This window comes from Callospermophilus lateralis, chromosome 16 (genome assembly GCF_048772815.1).
Source record: "Callospermophilus lateralis isolate mCalLat2 chromosome 16, mCalLat2.hap1, whole genome shotgun sequence".
NCBI classification, from domain to species: domain Eukaryota; kingdom Metazoa; phylum Chordata; class Mammalia; order Rodentia; family Sciuridae; genus Callospermophilus; species Callospermophilus lateralis.
Genome location: NC_135320.1, coordinates 68,906,877 through 68,927,888, shown reverse-complemented (window position 1 = coordinate 68,927,888; position 21,012 = coordinate 68,906,877). Strand labels below are relative to the sequence as shown.

Here is a 21,012-nt window from a genome sequence, read left to right as displayed (position 1 = left end):
AGTTCCCTCTGATTGATGGATTGAGTAAGGGATTGAAGTTTTCTTTTCTATTCAATGATAGATTGAAAAACAAACCAAACAACATGAATGCATAAAAATTATACTACCTTTTAATATACTATTTTCTTTCAGAAAATTCTAGGGAGAAATTTAAAAGCATTTGTACAAAATTAAAAAGCACTGGCTTTTTAATTTTCTTAATCAATGAAAATCTAATTTTTGTTTAATAAACTGTCAATTGATTTCATCACTGTCAAGATAAATAGATGCATTTTTACTTTTCTGTGAGCTGATCTTTTTGAACAAAAGTGCTAAGTTTGGCTCTTTGCCCAAAGACCTATTGAAATATTTGAAGTTTAACAAAGAACCAAGGGATAAGGTTGAGCCTGGCCTAAATGCAAATCAGATTGGTCTGTTTAAATCAACAGTTGTAGATGCTTAATTTTTTTTTCTTGAGAGAAAAAGAAAAAACTATTTTGTGGGGAAATACATGGTAATGTTTTAAATTTGCTTAATGAAATTGTGATCTTATTCAAATCAGCGTTTTTAATACATTTGCCTCTCATTTAGTATGAAATGCAAAATAATTCCCCTTTCATTTTGATGCTCAATGATATATACTTACTCTGTTTTAGTTACTTAGTGAAATGGATGCATGCTTCCTTTTTTTAAAAAAATATATTTTTTTAGTTGTTAGTGGACCTTTATTTTATTTATTGATACATGGTGCTGAGAATCGAACCCAGTGCCTCACACATGCTAGGCAAGCGCTCTGCCACTGAGCCCCAGCCCCAGCCCACATGCTTCATTTTTTCCAGATATATTCCATGGCACCATTTTAGACTTGTAGTATAAAGTCTTTGAAGGAAAAGAGCTGTGATTTTCGTCTAAAAGTGAAATGGTTAATGAAATTCTTTCTCCAAGATATATATGGATCTAGGGAAACTCATTTTGGAAAATATGATATTATTACTTACCATAGTATTTCCCTTTACCTAGAAACTAGTGTATTTGAAATGAGATATTTAAAATATAGGGAACATAGTATGATGAAATAAAAGCCTAATAAAATGTGTTTGGGCCAGCATCAAAACTCTTTGAAATAGGATATCTAAATAGTGTGCATTTTATCTCAGAGTAGGTTTAGGTTAGCTCTAGTGTCCAGATGACTATTAATGGGCTTTGTGCTCTGAAGCATATGTTAATAGAAGCAATCATTTTGGATTAATTTGATGTGAATTAATAAGAGATTTATTTGATGGGAGTTGTTTGAAGGTGATGACATTTAAATCTCAACAGGATTTAAAATGTCCCAAAATACCTTTAAGGATTCAGGAACAGTCGATTCAGAGAGAACAAATTAAATAGAAATGGATAGCAAAGAACAGGATCTGACATTGGGTTTATGAAGTTTGATGCAGTTTACAAAAAAAGCGATCTACCATTGAAGTATTGCCCTGGAATCTGAAGAAATAGAAAACATTAAACTCCTTCAGCAATTCTTGGGTTTGTGAATTGGATAAACAATGTCTCTTGCATTTTATAGTTCACTTAAGCAATCTGATTTTGATCTGTATATATGGAGTAGACAGGATTCAAGTGTTTTCCCCCCAAACCAATGAGCAGACACATATGTTCTTTAAAAACTGAACTTTCTGTGTTGTTCATATGGAAGCTATCTAGTTTGCTATAGGCCTAAGAGTTGACCTTCCCTTTTATTTTGCTATCACTTGCTTAATTCTTTAAATTCTTTGTGGGGGACTTGTGATCAAAAGACACAATTTGCTCTTTTTTTTTTCCCCTTTGTTGTTAATTTTTAAAATGAAAGCTACGTGAAATGTGTAATGAACAGCTCTGTACTCCTGGGCGGGTAATGTGGGCAGGCAGGGAAGAAAACTTATTTGGTAAGGAGAACACCATCATGACTTTTTTTTTTCCTTTTCATATTAAGCTTTGACTTCAAACACTTGAAAGTTTTATTATTTGAAGAAACAAAAAGAATGGGTCATCTGGCGTTATACATTATGAAAATGAGAACTGCTGCCTATAATAAAGGTCATATGCAGCAGGATTGAGACTGAGCTCAAATCACATAATCTTGTCCCCCTAATTTTTTAAGGTCTTATCTATACGTTCTGAACACACACACACACACACATACACACACACACACACACACACAAAGATATTTGGAAAGATATTTAAAAGTTTCCATTTTCTTTGAGAAAGAGAGGTTTCTTATAATCATTTTTTTTTTTTTTTGCTTTTTAGTAATGTCTCTTAAATTAATGACAAGTAATGCAATTAAAGCCATCTTGCTTGATGTATTTAGCACACAGCTGATGCTGGATGTATGCTTATTGAATGGAAGAATGTTGAGTAAATGGCTAACTGAGAGATTGGCACATGGCAATGGGAATTAGACATCCCTTAGTGGTTGGTAATTTAGAATTTTATTGTTAATCAGGCCAAAGTCTTTGAAGATAAAACTAAAGTGTGATAGACTAAAACCAGTATAGAATCAGGAGGAAGCTTAGAAAATCTATTCTAATGCCCTCATTACATAGATAAGGACAGAGGCTCAGAGACTAGCAGGGGTTTACCCTTTATCAATCAGATCAGCAGGATCGATCACATTATCCAGAAACTGGACACATGATTTCCATACCATTAGGTATTCATTCTTTGTTTAAGGTCAAGAAACTATTAAAAATGTATAGAATTCACACTTCTTACTTTCAAGGAGTTTTTCATCCAATGGAAGTAAATCCTAGTTCTCACCTGCATTGAGTGGATGTGGGATCTGTTTCTTTTTAAATTTCTGTGATAGTTGATTTCTTTATTTGATTATCTATTGTAAGTTATTTGAAGTAGGGATATTTTGTAAATGTATGTATGTATAGATTCATATACGTACATACATATATTTATCTATGTTTATATATATCTATTATATACAAATATGTACACAGATATGAAATATAATAGACTCATTAGAGGGTCAGTTCATGATGTCTAAATAACAATAGAAAACTCAGATCCCTTTTGCTGAGAAGCTGCCACATTGAGGGAATGATTCAGGGTCCATATTTTTTTTTTTGTACATATTTAAACACATTTTAATCAGTGAGATCAAGTAGTTAGTAGAAATGTATTTTAAACTCTAATGCTGATTATATCGACTGCATAAATATAAGTGGTTCCATAACAGACAGTTTATTCTCCTATTGTTTTTTTTTAAATGATAGTAAAATCTATTTCTAGGAAAGCAAACTTTTTGATTTAAGTTTTAATTCAGAAGGAAAAACAGTGACTTGAGAGTAGATATTCATGATTTTTGCAGTTGGAATGGCATATATCTCAGAATTAAACATATAAGAGAGCCTTTTGGAGAAGTGAAACATATTTTAACTTGTTTGAGTGTCCTGGCAGTCATGTTAGATGGGCTGTTGAGGGAGCGTGTGTTCAAGTGCTTGTGTAGGTGAGAATGGGGTGAATGTAGATGATGCTCTCTCTTCCCCAGAGAACAGGTTTTTATCTCACATTTCTGTAGAGCACTTCCATGGGCCATCTGGAGCCTTATAGTAGTTCACACCCTCTTCGTCCAGTTCACTTTCAGCTCCAGTATCTAAAATGGCTGTTTATAGTGGACCTATTCTAACTGGTATTTTGAACTTCAAATTTTTGAAGTTTGAACTTTTCTTGTAGTTTGAACAAGGTATTTTGCTGTGGAGTAGTGACAAAGTTTAAAATAGAATACCAAATCTGATGACTAAGGTTCATTTTTGTGGTCATGTATTTTAATCACTTGAAAATTTTCCCTATAAAAGCCGTTGCTAGTATTTACAAATTAAGACCCTCCCTTCCCTGACATCACAGTCTAATGTGAAAATGACTTCTTGTGCTTGTAATCTTTTCTATTATCTTCCTCCCCGTTGCTGCTTTATTAAAACCCAGAGGAGGAAAGAATCTTGCTCAAGGTCTGCTCATGCTTTTATAAGATATTTTCCAAGTCGTCCATGGTGCTGGCATATTAATGTATTTTAGGTGTGATACATTAAAATACGTTTACATCATTTAGGAAGGAAACATTTTTTTTTTTGCTTTGTTTTGCAGATGTACAGATCAGCTCTCAAAATGTCTTCTGTGCCCTCCGAGCGTCTTCTAAGACAATTGCATTAGCTTCCTGCTAGTTGACTAATAGAATTAATAATTGTAAAAAGCACTCTAAAGCCACATGCCTTATGAAGTCAATGCTGGGTATGATTTTACAAGTATGTGATCTATTTTTTCAAGTGAAAATGTTAACTGGAAAAGTTCTTGGCACTCAGGAAAACATCGTGCAATCTGTTATTTGTCTTAGAGATAATAACTGGAGGGTGGCTACAGCCTTACGGTATCTAACTTATGACTTGCTAGGGGAGTTTCTTCCACTTAGAAGTATTGCAAATGTGCTTATATTTACATAATATGTCACTCTGAAAAATTATGATGATATAATTCCAGTAAAAATTAATTTTCTATAACTACTTCAAAGTATAGTCAAATAAATTAACCCCATTTTAAAAAAAAAACAGTAACTAAAAAAAAAAAAATAGAAAAAAAAATAACAAAATCCATGTCCCTGCCCCCACAACACAAAAAAACCCAAGTGACCTTTCTGATACTTCTTTGAAGTTTTAGCAGTTTAACATTCTTTGCAATGTATATTATTAAGGGCTGCATTCAGCATAAGGAGTCAGTGAGTCACACACGTTCTAAAGGTCTGTTCTTGGGTGAAAGAAGAAAATGAAATTTGGAAAGACGATGATTTAATTAAGTCATATTTTCTCTCAGGCTCTAAAGATGCTGGGTGACTAGTTTCTAAACTTTGGCCCATTGTATCTTTTCATGATTACAGAAAATCAGTGAGATCTAAAACTATTCTTTGTTCAGAAAAACAAGTTAATTTTTTCGTTATTACCACATTGAGATCTATTCACTCTTAGTATTTTATCTTAGTTTCCTGGCTATTTACAAATGTTGCCATTTCTCCAGTTTTCTTGACATTAATATAGGGGCACAAACCATTTTCTCTTCATTTTGATGGAAGGATAACCGTAATGAATTATTATTATTATTATTTTGGCACAATTCTTCAGACATTATTCCTTCACTTTAGGGTTTTGGAATTCTAACTTTTTTTGTGTACCCTTATTCTTTTTATTTAGATGAGTCATTGCTAGATTTTAGTCATGTTAAGTAGAAAATGTTAAAATGCGAATGATATAGTAAATATTAGCTGAAGAAAAGATTATATAGTAGTAGTTACTGAAGAAATGGTGTGTAATGGTCTTCCATGTGTTGTTACAAGTTCCCAAGTTTGGTGCAGTCACTTCTTAGAGGAAAATAGAAGTCTCCTAAAACTTTATCATCAACACTTAAGACCTTGATGTGCAAACATTATAAATATAGCCAGCAAGTGTTTCTTTTAATATTCCGGCTTTTGCGTGTGTGTATGTGTGTGTAAGCACACTAGGAATAGAACCCAGGGCCTCACGCATGCCAGGCTAGTGCTCTAACACTGAGCTACAACCCAGCCCAGTGTTTCCTTTCATAATGAAGATTCCCTGGCTTTCTTAATTTTAGGCCTGCTGGGTGACACCAAAGGGAGGAACACATCCTCTTTCTTCCCAGAGTAAGATGGTAGATTGGCATTGCCTCATGATGTTAGTTTCTCTTAAAGCTTCAGTCTATATCCTATAATTTCCTTTTTGTTCCAAGAGGGAGAGTCCATGGATATTTGGTAAATGAAATTATTGATATATAAGAAGTATACTTTTTGAAGTATAGTCATTTATTGATATTATTCACTAAAGTGAATTTTTACTTCATAAATGATTCCTTATATAGCTAGTGCATTATCCTTATTCAGTGATTCACGGTATAAAAATTTAGTTTGACCAGCTTTTCAGAACCACAGGTACACCCATCTATCCCAAGCCAGTGTGGTTACTTAGCACTCGTGAGAAACTATAGGTGAAAACGACTAAACCATGTTATTAACTTGGATTTTCCCAGCACATTTTGGATAACAGTGGTGTAACTAACTCTGATAAATTGGTCCTCACAGCAGAGTTGGCTACTAGAAAAGACTTGTTTTATTAGAAAGTCACAGGTGGAATTTTCCAAAAGACATTTGGGGTGATGATATAGATAGCACTTGATAGATTTTCAGCTGAGCAGTTGAGGAACAGAGGCCTTGGAACTCCATCCATGACTTGCTTTTGTTAGTGTATTCTTTACTTGACATGACTCAATTTCTTATTTCTCTTTGATTTCTGAGTCATTAGACCCTTATAGAGGAATTTGTCATAGCATTCTAATCTTAAACTTACTCTCTAATACCACTAACTTGAAAGGCACAGTTGAGGGAGCCTATAAAGGGAAACCCTAGCAAATTGCTAAGATTTTGCCATTTTCAGTTGCAAAACAGCAGTGTCATATGGTTCAACCTATTGTTTTGCTTTGGTCACTTTGCAGTGTGCTGCTCATAATTGGTGGACCTGGTACCATTTCCCCAGGTGTGCGTAGCAACCCAGGGCTTCCTTTGCTTCCCCATCATGCTAGAGACAGTACGAGTGAAATCTGACCTGACCACTGTGATGTATGCTGGGTCCTCATTCTAACTTTCAGGAGAGCCCCAAATATGTCTTAAGCATTTCTTTTCCTTTCTTTGTTGGAAGTAATGGGGGTAGTTTTCCTCTGTTTATAACTTGGCCGTTTCTGTCTTTGAGGATATTTTGGTTAAAACTGTATTTATGTCTTGGTTACACAGTGTAACAATATTAAATTCCAATTTATGATGTTTCTATATACATATATATTTAACATATAAACATGCAATATGTATTCTATAAACATAAACATAAATGTTATATGTAATATATACTGTATAAATACATAAGTGTGTGTATATATCATTGAGTATAACTGAAGAGAAAACTTGGGAAAAATATGTGGAAGAAAAGAATAATAGGAAGGATAGTGCCAATAATAATAGTGAGTCCTTTAATATTTATAAAACTCTTTAAAATAATAAATAAGGCCAGTCTTTGTGACAAAAATAATTCGAAATGTAAATTGTTTGCTTTAGTCTCAAGTGTTTGCTATTTTTATGACTGATTTTTCTCCTAGAGTAAGTATTTTATTATGTACCTTAGAAAACCTTGAATAGAATAAGAAAAATATTCTAGATTTGATTACATATCTGAAACTTTCATATAACTCAGTATCTGCCTCTTCCCTCTATTTTCACAGATATGGTCCGGAAAAAGAACCCCCCTCTGAGAAACGTTGCTAGTGAAGGCGAGGGCCAGACCCTGGAGCCGATAGGTACAGAAAGCAAGGTATCTGGAAAGAACAAAGAATTTTCTGCAGATCAGATGTCCGAAAATACGGATCAGAGTGATGCTGCAGAACTAAATAATAAGGAGGAACATAGCTTGCATGTCCAAGATCCGTCTTCTAGCAGTAAGAAGGACTTAAAAAGCTCAGTCCTGAATGAGAAGGCTGGCTTCAATTATGAAAGCCCCAGTAAGGGAGGAAACCTTTCCTCCTTTCCACATGATGAGGTGACAGACAGAAATATGTTGGCTTTCTCATCTCCAGCTGCTGGGGGAGTCTGTGAGCCCTTGAAGTCTCCTCAAAGAGCAGAGGCAGATGACCCTCAAGATATGGCCTGCACCCCATCAGGGGACTCGTTGGAGACAAAGGAAGATCATAAGATGTCACCAAAGGCTACCGAGGAAACAGGGCAAGGGCAGAGTGGTCAAGCCAATTGTCAAGGCTTAAGCCCAGTTTCAGTGGCCTCAAAAAACCCACAAGTGCCTTCAGATGGGGGTGTAAGACCGAATAAATCCAAAACTGACTTACTGGTGAATGACAACCCAGACCTGGCACCTCTGTCTCCAGAGCTTCAGGACTTTAAATGCAATATCTGTGGGTATGGTTACTATGGCAACGACCCCACAGATCTGATTAAGCACTTCCGAAAGTATCACTTAGGACTGCATAACCGCACCAGGCAGGATGCTGAGCTGGACAGCAAAATCTTGGCCCTTCATAACATGGTGCAGTTCAGCCATTCCAAAGACTTCCAGAAGGTCAACCGTTCCGTACTTTCTGGTGTGCTGCAGGACATCAATTCTTCAAGGCCTGTTTTACTAAATGGGACCTATGATGTACAGGTTTGTGCTTTATGTTGTGACCTTCTTGTACAGGAAGAGTTATTAATAATGAAATGTGAATTCTCCTATGCAGGTTAAAAGCAAGGGCCTAATACTAGGCTAGCTCTCTATTTCCAGCTGAAGAGGTGCATGCCCTTCATAGCTACATCATCCCAGAGTGTGTCAGAATTGTCGTTATCCTCTCTTCATGGAAACATTCCCAACATTTCTATTAGGTCAGGAAAAGTGTTTGCATGGAATTAGCTAAGCTTCATATTTCTGAATATACTTCATGGTAATTGGATGTTTTCATAGTCTTACCAAAATGGCACTAATCTTTATGGTTGTACTTGCTAATAATTCATGCCTTATCCTAGTTTCAGATTATAAGACTTCTGGGATAGTCTTTCCCAGAGAAGATCTTTCTTGTGTTTTGGATTAGGACTTGAGTTTTCAGTTAGCCTGACTAGGTTTGGGTCCTATTGATGGTCATGGGGTACACTCCTGGAAATGAAAATTTGAAAATACCATTTTAAATTGATTAAAAAAAAAATCCATGTGATTGTAAGTAGTAGGGATACCAGTATAACCTTTATGTAGGCCAATAAAGCATTCCATTCTGTATTTAAGGAAAATGGTAATAACTTATGAAAGCATTTAGTAATGATTTAAATTTATACTTTTATTAAAACCAGAATACCTTTTTGATCTCCTTTTCTGTCTTTAGTTTATGGCATATGTGAATTCAAAAAAAGTTGTTAGCATTTTCAATAGAATAAAATGTGGAACTGAATCTCAGAAAGTGTGTTCATTTAACTTTTTTTTTTTAATGCAGTTTTAGCATAGTCGAAACTCATGCTCCGCTAGAGAAAATGGTAGTGAGTTTTGTTTGTAGATTTTTGTTGATTTTTATTATATATTAGGCCAGGGAATTTCAAAACATTAGGTTTCATATTAAACTTTTTTTTTTAGGAGTGGTTGGAAGAAATACCAGAGAACTAATGAGATCACATCACACTTACTTGACCTACTAAATCTCTTGAAATATCAAGTCATTTTTATCAAGTTCATAGCCATAGCAGATCTCCCTTAGACCTCTCTATTGATCTAATGCCAATTAGGAAAGACAGGCAAAGGGTTACAAATAACAGGTAGTGAATATTTTGCAGTACTTGTAGAGAAAAATCGGAAGAGAAATTTCTGAGTCTTTTAAATGTCAGAATGGCAATCTTAATGCTTTAAGGGAGATATGAAGAAGAACTCTTAAAAAGTCAGTTTCATCTTTGGTAGAGCTCTCTAAAAATTCCATCTTACTTTGTGAATTTCCACAAATAGAATTATTTCTGTGGAGCAGCAAATTAAGCCAACATAGTTATTATGCATGAAAGCTACATGCTTTGAACTGCTGTCTTATTAAAGATCATTTCACTGTCTTATGTCAGATACACTCTGCTGTCAAACTATGATTGGAAAGCAAATACGTGTTTTAGATAAAAGGGTTGGAAGTGAATAATGTCAGTATGTGAAACGGTGTTTTATAATTAGCAAGTAATATGATGTTAATACCTGGATTTCCGGCAGGAGTTTCAGTTTGTTCACTCTGGGGATAACTTCTGAGGGAAGCTGATCTCGGCTGTCAGGAAGGCTCTAAAACGAAGATTACTAAGGCCTATAGTTTGGAAGAATTCAGAGTTTTAAACACACTTCCATTTCCCCCAAACAGTTATTTGTTAGGTTCTTAGTTATTTATAGTAAAGTTTATGTTTGGGTAGAACACTTTTTCCTGGGCAGTGATTTTAGAAATAAAACAGATGTGTGAGCTATCTGAGTTTGAGCTAATAGAACTAGAAATAAAACAGCTGATCCCAGACTGGGCTGTGTACTAAATCCTTGCAGCACACACAGTAAAGAAGACAAAAAGTAGTAGGAAAGAACATGCCAGAAGATAATCTTGTTAAGATCAATTTTCTTTTTCCAAACGAATGTTGCTAGAAATAGAAAAAGAGCAATCTGTGGAAAAAGTGGATGATTATTGCAAAGAAATGATTGGGTTTCAAAAGAAGTCCAAAGAAAGTTAACTTCAGTTTGTGAAAAGAACACTAAATATACTGGTCGTTGAAGTGCTGAATTTGAACACTTTGCACCTACACCAGAAATTGATGCAGAAACATGTCCGAAGATAAGTAACTTATCAGTGAGTTTCTGTTGCCACGCATATTGAAAGCTTCTCTATGTGCATAAAACTCAATAATAAAAGTACATCTGAAATTTCCCCCTTTTACCCCTCTTTCACGTGTTTGTGCTGCCAAAATACTTTTTGATAGGTTCTTTCTTTGGAACTTGAACTGTATAGAGACGAAAAGCCATGGGAGATAAAATGCCGACTATAAAATTTCTTTAATGCAGTGTTTTGATCAGACATATATGTATAGTAAGTGGATGACCTGTATGTATGTTGACCAAAAAAAAAAAAAAGATGTTTGTAAATATTACAGATGAATAATCATTTCATTTCAGGTATTATTTATATAGATCTATAATTTAAGCTAATTGAAGAAATACATGAACAATTCATTAATCTTTTTCAGTTGAACTTGCTTTTTAAAAATATCTTCAGAACAGTTGGTCGTTAATGATAGATTTATGGCATTTTAGGCCAAGGGGGCAAAAAAAGAACAGAAGCCAGAAGTAAAGGGCTTAAAGAACTCTGTGTCTTTGATCTATATTTTGGTTTGACATGGATGGTTTTAAATAATTTGAACCGACTTGAATGTCAATATGAGATATATAATTGGGAAAAAAAGAAGTAATTTAAATTAATCCTAGTATTTGAAAATTATAAATTCATAATTATAATGTTTAGAGAATAATTGAAATTTAGATAATATCTAATTGTCACTGATAAAATCCACCTCTGTGTAAATTGTATCACGAATAACAGGTCAAATACAATTTTGTAAAAACAGTGTCAACAATATTTTTTTGTACTACATAGTAGAGGGGGATCCCACAGGATAAAGGAGGTCACCTGGAATAGCCAGTGTAAAACCAGGACTCTTTGCTTGGTCTTTGGAATTCAATGAGTCTCCCCCATGCACCTTGAGATAGCATGTCCAGCCCTGACATCAAAAAAGGTGTTATTTCTTTACCAACAAAAGCAAGAAAAGATACAGTAGCTAGCTGAGAGGTAATTGATTTGACCAGGATGATTGTTTTCCTATTTTTTTCACGTTCCCTCTGTGTTTATCAATTATTGTGCTTACATTTTAAAAAATAATGAATATGGCACGATTGGTACACCCTTCATGTAATTTTTACTATCTGTATTCAGCCTTTGAGGCTCACATGTAGATGAATAATAGGACAAGAGATTGAGTTCTTAAAAAAGTAATTACAGCCTCTTTCTTTTTAATGTGCTTTATTATGCTTATATTTAAACCATCCCTGAATGGAGGCCTGCATTAACAACGCGGACGCGCTGTTTCATTAGGGCTTAATGTGCTGTGCATTAGGGTGTTTGCATCATCTTTACAGGGGAGCTTTTAGCCCTCAGATCAGGTTATAAAATAGGAGGCCTGTCAAGTTGTGCTTCCCACGGGAAAGTGTTTACACTATCCCAAGTTGGTAAATGCTCATGGTGTATATGTTGCCTTTCTGTGTTTGTATACCTTCTCTAGCATTCTGAATTATTCAGGAGTCTAAGAAAGTAGTCACTGGATTGTAGCCATTAAATTCATTTTGACCCTTCAAGAAATTTTAAGGTTAATAGAAAATTGCCTTATTAACTTTACAGGGGCTACCTTGTATTTGAACTAGGAAAACTACATTTCTGTGTTACAATTTTTTTTTTTTTTTAAATCAGAGTTGCATAGCATAGCATGTCATGTTAAGAACAGGAAGAATAGAGACAGGCCCTTGTCCTTATATTTTTAATATATTTAACTGTACGAGCTTTACAGATCCTTAACATACAACACTACATTCATTTGAACAGGAGATTACAGTTAGGTTTGAAAAAAGAAAAAAAAAAATCAAGGAACATTAATCTCATTGTGGTTTATTTTGACTTGTCCTGAATTTTCCTTCCAAATATTTATTTTTTGCTTTGGAGTTTCCTTTGATCTGGAGTAGGAGGGAAGTTGTAGATCTTAGCAGGTTCTGTTTCTTTGTTTTTTTGAGTCGAGGACAATTGCACTTTAGAAAAACTGGTGAATGAGACTTTAATCAATTCAGACTGTCTATAGAGTGCAGAATGTTTGGCATAGAACCCATGCTTATTTTCAGGACTGTGTCTCTTTAACAAGTAATAAAGTGTGCAAAATAAAACATATGCTCACCCCAAGGCCATAAAGCAAAGCAAAGTTATGGCATTTACCAGGTTATTTTCATCAGTGGCGATGGCTGAGCTGGATAATGTAGCCACCCGGGGAGGAGTAGGGGACCATCTTAACTAATCCCTTTACCTGCTCCACAGTTAAATCTCCCATTTAGCTTTGTAATGAGAGTTGGTATGATAGATAGGAAGGTCTCTTAGATTTTTACTTTATTTGTTATCAGTTAAAGAACATGGATCATTTTCTAGAATATCAGTGTTTTTCTCTAGGCAGAATGTTTAGAAGAAAAAAAATCATGGCTATCAGTACAGCCAATCAAATTTAGCATTATTCAACTCTTAATAAAAGTTTTATCTCTCAAATGGCCTGTTCTGCTAACCATATCAAGTCAGCAGATTATTCAGTGCCTTTTATTTCTCGGGTCATTGTAATTACAGCATACTTGCAGCTGTTGGAAACACAGATACACAACTGGTGCGCCAACCCCAGGAAAGTTTGGAGAGAGAGCAAAAGGCAAAGAGCAGTTCCCTTTCATTTTCTGATTTCCTTTGTGGATTTTAGTTCCGAGAATCATTAGACCATATAATTCTTCATCACTTGATTCCAAAGTTCCAAGCAAATGCATTGTATTTTCAGAATATTCGACAAATGTTTAATTGAAAATCAAATGTAAAATTTATTTTTCACTTAGATACTTTTGATCCATATTTCATTTATTTTTCACTTTACCTAATTAGAATCGCGTATCTTCTATATATTTTCCAGTTTGGAGTTACATCAGATAATAGCTAACATTTATTAGGAGCCTTATATGCATATGTGGCTCTGAGATCTTTATGTGCCTTCATTAATTCATCTTCATAAAAACCTTGACGTTGACACTATATGTTTGTTTTTTAAAAAGAAGAAACACAAAGGCATAGAGGGATTGAAGTAACATGCCCAAGATCATGGAGTTGCACAAGCAGAGAAGATGAGTTGTAGACCAGGGTGGATAGGCTATAAACCAGGGAGCATGGGTCCAGGAGCCTGTCTTAAGGACCCCTGTGATATACAGCCTTCCTTATTTGAGTCTAGTTTGCTGCAGGTAGAAAGCTGTCTGAAGCATACGCTGAATTACATGGAATGTGTGGGCATTTGTGATTTCTTTGAGGTCATGTGTTATCTAATCTGGATAGCATAATACTACCTTATTGGAATTTACTAGGCTTATAATTAAAATCACCAGAAAGAAAATTAAATGCCTTGATTGGTCTTTTAAAAATTGCTGTGATTAATTTTCACTGGTACTTTTACTACAAAAACTAGTCTCTGATAGAGTAAGGGAAAAATTTTAATTTATTCTATTGAAAATGTATTGTTTTACCCCCCAGTTAAGGGGCATTTTATGCCTATGTGTAGTTTATTTCATATTCCCCTTATTTAGAGGACTTTGTTTTAGGAATTTTTGATCTAATAGATGATCTGAGAGTTGTTTTCTGCTCTTCTAGTTACTAGGTTCACTTTAGGTTTTTTTTTTTTTTTTCTATGAAGATTAAGTGCCAAGAAGATGCACCCAGCTCCCATTTATGTTCTCCAAGGCTGTGTAATTAAGGTTTTATCCTCTGCCTATGTTAAGAGCAGGGATGGGTGTGGAGGCAGAGAGCAAACCAGGATGCCTTTAGAGTATCTAATTTCAGTGTGCTGCACACCCCCACTGTGCTTGGAGCTGTGTGATTTCACTGGGTTCTGAAAGTGAGATCAATGTGGGGATCATTGAGGAGCTTGAGAATTCAAATAGTCCACCTGTCTACCTTTCTCCTTTCATATTTAGATGACCTGTTGATGTTAGATTAAAGAACACCTGAATTCTTTCATGTGTCCAGTGACATATTTGGGAATCCTATAATAAATGATGGTTTGTTCTAAGACCTGTTTTTCCAGCTGATGGGTAGCTTTGCCTTGATATTCTGCTACCACCTCAAAGTCAACATAGGTAAAAGTGAAGATCCCCAAGACAACTTATATATGTGTGTGTGTGTGTGTGTGTGTGTGTGTGTGTACACATAAAATTAGTTGTAGACGAACACAATGCCTCTATTTATTTATTTTTGGTGCTGAGGATCGAACCCCCCGTGCCTCACACATGCTAGGCGAGCACTCTTCCACTGAGCTACAGGAGAACACCCACTCCCCAAACTTCCTTTGCCTCCTTTCTTCCATACTTCCACTTTAAATTCAGGCAGGCAGGAAGTCTTAGAGTTGCCCTGGATCTTTCTGATGCTGTCCTTTGTTCTCTTACTGTCATACCTCATGTTTATTAAGTCCTGATTTCCGTGGTTTTCTTTTTTCTTTCCATTCTCTTTTCTTCTTCCTTTTCTCTCCTTCCTTTCCTTTGTCCCTCTTTTCATTCCTACTATCTTCTTCTTTCTCCCTTTTTTCTTTTTTAACTTTTTAAAAATCCTACCTATGGATCAATCTTCTTGCATTTTATAGGAAGTATAGGTCTATTTTAGAAAAAAAAAGACTACCTATTATTTAATTATAATTGTATAATTAATTATAGTCCCTTCAGTAATATATTACTCTTCCAAATTCTTTATTCTGCAAGGGATAATAGTCAGGCCAGCCACATCTGTGTTACTACTTAGTAGGTACCATCACATAGCAAGATTTAATATTCAATGTTTCAGTAGTCAGCATTTCCTAAGAACAACTTGAATTATTTCGCTTTCATTTCTGCTTTTATTCATATTATTTCCTTTACCTGAGACACGTTTCCATGATTGGTGTCAACTCATGTGTTCATGGGTCAGATATTGCCTGCGTCAGTTGGGTTAGGTGCTTTTTTTCTGTTTTCATGGAACCCACTCTGTCTCTAATCCAGACACTGCCATTATCTGTTAATTTGTGAGCTTTTTGTGCTGTGTCATTTCGTTTTGAATTACTAGTGCTTGTAGGTAGTAAGAGTGTAGCGCAGAACCCTTCCCATGGAAGGGTGTTCCACATCTTCAGGATCAGACCGTCTTCCTGTCGAGATCCTCTTTAGAACACATGCAGTTCTTCTAGATCTTCGCTTGGGCCTCTGATAGCCAGTTGGAGGCAGGAGGGCTGGGCATGTACCATGCACCCAGCCTAATCCGCCTCGTGCTGCATTCTTTTTAGAATCTTTTCTCATAAATTGGCTTCCAGATTATTGAGACTGACTTTAGGATACATTGATATCTGCTATCTGATATCAAGTAATGATAGAGAAACTAGAAGTATACCGAGGAAAATAAGAAAACCATTTTAGGATAAACTGTTGTTTTGCTGTAATCCATGACAGCCAATTATAAAAATGTGCATAATGAAAAATATGCAGCACTTTTCTTTTAAATGTGCTCCATGTATCACTTTAAATGACCTCTGATTGGTTGTCTTTTATAAATTTAAATGAGAAAGGGGTGTACCAGATCTATTATAGTAATGCTACCAGGAATAGGCTGCAAGAATAAGCCATGAATTGCATAAGAATGAGATGATTGCCATATAATTGGATTTGTTATTGAAATTTTTAAACCTTTATTCTCCATCAAAAGTATATCACCAAAGCATACTCTATTCCGGAATGTATTTTCGAAGCACTATACCTGAAAAAACATTTCCTATGTGTATTAGTAGATTAATTCTGATTATAGTTATTTTCAGCCAAGATCATGTTACAGATTTCTTCAAGTTATTTGAGAGTTCAGCATTTGGAGTTTTTCTTTAACAACTTAGCTTTTTATTATTTAGTTTTAGTACTTTGGGGATTTAATATAGGGGCACTTTGATACTAAACTATATCCCCAGCCATTTTTTATTTTTTTATTTTGAGACAGGTTTTTGCCAAGTTACTAGGTCCTAACTAAGTTGCTGAGGTTGGCCTCAAACTTGCAATCCTCCTGCTTTAGACTCCTGAGTTGCTGGTATTACATAGCTTTTTATTTTGAAGGTTTTACTTTTTTGACTATCAGCCCATAACCTCAAGTCCTCTTAAATTAGTACCTCATAATTGTCTCTGTTGCTATCAATTATAGTACTTGAAAATGAACCACATCTGAGGAAAGGTTTGTGTTTAGTTCAAACAAATAGTCTTTTCCTGCATTGAAAATAAGTACATGTGCTAAAGTGTCATTTTAAGAGTTCTGAAGCTTTCAAAATATTTCCCCTTGACATATTCTTTTAGATATTATTGTTACTGGTTTTTGCTACATATTATAAGGAATATAGAATTAAATTGAGTTAAAGACCTTGAAAAAAAGCCAACCTTTTAATATTTTTCTCTTCTTTAGTGAAATAGTTCTATTTAGAGATGTATATAAATAAATTATAGATGAAAACCATGGAAAATACTACATGGAAGGAAAAAAATTAAAACTTGGGTTAAAATAGAATAAAATGTGGTCATAGTCCTCGTCAGTGAGAAGCAATTTAAAATCTGTTCTTTTTCATGCTTATTAGTTATATTTAATGTTTCTATATAACATTAATTTACATTCAGGTGGCTCTATATTCACTTGCTTTTGGGTGAAAGATGTAGTTTGTATTTTCTGGAATGGGTCCATAGACATCATTCAGGTCAAGTCAGTGATAATGGTGCCATGAATTACTATGGCTTCCTTATCCCAGGTAATACAGGTGTCTTGGTGAGAGATTTCCATCTGTGCTTACATCTCCCGTAAGTAATTCATCTATTCATTTAACCAATATGTACTGAGCCCTTACTTCCTTCCAAATATTAATAGCATTCTTCCTGCAGTCTCAGAAGGAATATAAACAGAGCATTAGCTTACTAACAGCAGAATTTAATATTTTCATTTATCTGAGAATACTAGTCATACCAAGTGTGTGAGTTTATCACTGAATGACTTTGCCACTTCCCCTCTAGTTAGTCTGTTCATCCCATTGTAGGAGAAATGTACTTGTGGTCAGAGCACATGAGGCTTAAAGATTGCAAAATCAAAGAAATAGTGATGATATGTGGTGATTTCTTGGGAATCTTGGCTGTACAAACAGACGTTTAAAGCATTTTATAGGGAAGCACAGTAACTCTGAAGCAATATAGTAGCTATAACAAGAAAACTTTAATCTCAGATTTTGCACACTTTCTTTTTCTCTGCCTGTGTTAAAGAAAAAAATGAGTTACCCCTTTGGATTCAAGTGTAACTGTCTGAACAGAGTACCTAGTGATAGTATCCCATATAAGTATTTTGATTTTTTGAAAATCAGGTTCTCCTCACCTCCAGTGAATTGAGAAATGCATGTAGAAATTTTGCAATATGATACATTTATTTCAGTACAAGTTTTAGTTACTTTGGGCACTTAAGTGCTAGATTAGAATGTTCTAGACTGTATCCTCTAGTGTCTGGCTTTGACATCTCTTACACTCTTGACTGTCAAGTTGCTGCCTGAGAGGATGCCTCATTTTTAGCTTTCTGGTTAAATAATGCTCTGTTATCAACAAATGGAAATCTGTGGACTTGTGCTGTAGATATAGATATGGTCTGAAGTGAACCATTATCATCCTTTGATTGAAGGCAGTGAGAGACCTTCATAAACTCTTATCTTAATATATAACCAGTGTCAGGCTGTTTATGAGTTAATGCACATTTCCTAGAACTGTAATACTGAACATAAATTTAGAGGTTGCCCTAATTGAGGAAGCTGTTGGCCAGATAGATTAAGTAACTAGATCAAGATTATGCCTCTCTTTAAGTCTTAGTTCCATACAATAGAGGTACAAAGGTATCTCTCAGTGCATTAAAGAATATTATTTGCATTTTAAGTAGTGCCTTTATTTGATTTTGAGATGCTTGAGACTTTTCTCGGGGAGCAATTTGGATATGAGCAGCGATCACACATGTCATTTTTGAGCAGCTGTTGAAGAAGGCAGACCATGATTATGCCACTCGCTTTATATATTACATCTGGTTGCTGGAAAAAAAAATTAAAATCCACAGATATTTGGAAAGGAAAATATCTCACTTTTTGGAGTATTTCAGTCAAAAGTTTTATTTTAAACCATGCATCCTGGCTGCTCAGGGATGGCACTCAATCAGGCTGCCTGTTGAGGGTACACACTGAAGGGAGGCACTTTGAAGGCCTTCATAGCCCCAGTACTGTGCAATTTCAACTTTGGGAAAGAAAGCAGAGTAGTAGTGACTTTTATGGGGGAATTATCTTATTTTGGCATTGGAACATCCCCAGGATCCACTCATAGGAGTTGCTGGGAGCCATTTTCTATGAGGCAAAGCATTAATCAAGTAAGGTCCAGGAAGATTTTCTTCTTTTCATTTGTCTTTGGTTGAGAAAAATTTGAAGCTCTTTACGTGGGTCCTCCTTCACCACGATTTCCTGCCTACTCTCTTCCTTTTATGTTTAGTTTCATTGTGCATGCATGAGCTTCCATTATGAGCCATTTTGTGTGGTCATTTTAGAATCCTATTTTACCAAACAGATAGACCTCATCTTTGCCTGCAGCCTCATTGCTGTAGAAACTGAACAGAAGATTTCCTTGGAGAACATCTGTGTTGAGTAATCTCTGAGCAACTGCCTCTGGTTTTGACAGCAAGCCTTAGCTTTGTGTAAAGAAACCCCCTGTGATTTGGATGCTTCTGCAGGACTGTGATTTGAAGGAGAGAGTAGTGAAACATACTCAGTAGAAAATGTTTTTCTAAGTTTTTCTAAGTATATATTATTAAATCTTTTGAATTCTTTATGGTACTTTTATTATTTACTTTCGTCTGCTACTTTGGCCTAAAATATTAAGCAAAATGAACCCCTCAGAGGGGAGCTTGAGAAATGGAGAGGGAATTTCTTTGGCTCTGATTATTTAAGTGATTTCATAGAAACTAGGAGCACTATTTTATTTTTTTTAATGTAGATTACTTTGCAGTCCCCACCCACACCTGCCTGTAGAGAACTCATGAATTAATGATATGTGTAAAGTAACAGCCATCTCTTCTATACTTTAGGTCACTTCAGGTGGAACATTCATTGGCATTGGACGGAAAACACCAGATTGCCAAGGAAACACCAAGTATTTCCGCTGTAAATTCTGCAATTTCACTTATATGGGCAACTCATCCACTGAACTAGAACAGCATTTTCTTCAGACGCACCCGAACAAAATAAAAGCTTCTCTCCCCTCCTCTGAGGGTGCAAAATCTTCTGAGAAAAACTCTAACAAATCCATCCCTACACTTCGATCCAGTGATTCTGGAGACTTGGGAAAGTGGCAGGACAAGATAACAGTCAAAGCGGGAGACGACACTCCTGTTGGCTACTCAGTGCCCATCAAGCCCCTTGATTCCTCGAGACAAAATGGTACAGAGGCCACCAGTTACTACTGGTGTAAATTTTGTAGTTTCAGCTGTGAGTCATCTAGCTCCATTAAACTGCTAGAACATTATGGCAAGCAGCATGCGGCAGTGCAGTCAGGCGGCCTTAATCCAGAATTGAATGATAAGCTTTCCAGGGGCTCTGTCATTAATCAGAATGATCTAGCCAAAAGTGCAGAAGGAGAGCCAATGACCAAGGCAGACAAGGGCTCAAGTGGAGCTAAAAAGAAGGACTTCTCCAGCAAGGGAGCAGAGGATAATATGGTAACAAGCTATAATTGTCAGTTCTGCGACTTTAGATATTCCAAAAGCCATGGCCCCGATGTCATTGTAGTGGGGCCGCTTTTGCGCCATTATCAACAGCTCCATAACATTCACAAGTGTACCATTAAACACTGTCCATTCTGTCCCCGAGGCCTTTGCAGCCCAGAAAAGCACCTTGGAGAAATTACTTATCCGTTTGCTTGTAGAAAAAGTAATTGTTCCCACTGTGCACTCTTGCTGTTGCACCTGTCTCCTGGGGCGGCTGGAAGCTCCAGGGTCAAACACCAGTGCCACCAGTGTCCCTTCTCTACCCCTGATGTAGATGTGCTCCTCTTTCACTATGAGACTGTGCATGAGTCCCAAGCCTCGGATGTCAAACAGGAAGCAAATCATCTGCAAGGATCAGATGGGCAGCAGGCTATCAAGGAAAGCAAAGAACACTCATGTACCAAATGTGATTTTATTACCCAGGTGGAAGAAGAGATTTCCCGACACTACAGGTAATCCATACAGGGGGGCAAAGTACCAGGAAAATAATAACAAGAGTCCAGGGAGTGAGTCTGATGGCTTGGAAGTTGCAGGACAGGATCACTTTAAAGATCATTTATAGAATCTCACACAATACATTTATAAATGTCATACCCTTTGATTTTAATTTGGTTACTTGTACTCCTGTTTCATATCTGTTTTATACCATTTATTGAGTATATTTTAAAATTCTCAGTGATGCCTACAATACAGTGCTGCTAATTTTACTTCTTTTAAAATTTTAAATATGTATTTTTTAGTTGTAGTTGGACACAATACCTTTATTTTGTTTACTTATTTTTATGTGGTGCTGAGAATCAAACCCAGGGCCTTGCA

General features: G+C 35.7%; 1 protein-coding gene across 1 annotated transcript in view; it reads left to right on the top strand.

Moving 5' to 3' along the window:
* Positions 1-21,012, top strand: part of Trps1 (transcriptional repressor GATA binding 1) — a 233,410-nt gene that overhangs the window by 36,607 nt on the left and 175,791 nt on the right. The window contains exons 2-3 of the mRNA XM_076835609.2: positions 7,300-8,228; positions 19,519-20,648. Coding sequence (XP_076691724.1) covers positions 7,302-8,228; positions 19,519-20,648 — 2,057 coding nt within the window. The 5' untranslated portion in view covers positions 7,300-7,301. The remainder of the gene's footprint in view (positions 1-7,299; positions 8,229-19,518; positions 20,649-21,012) is intronic.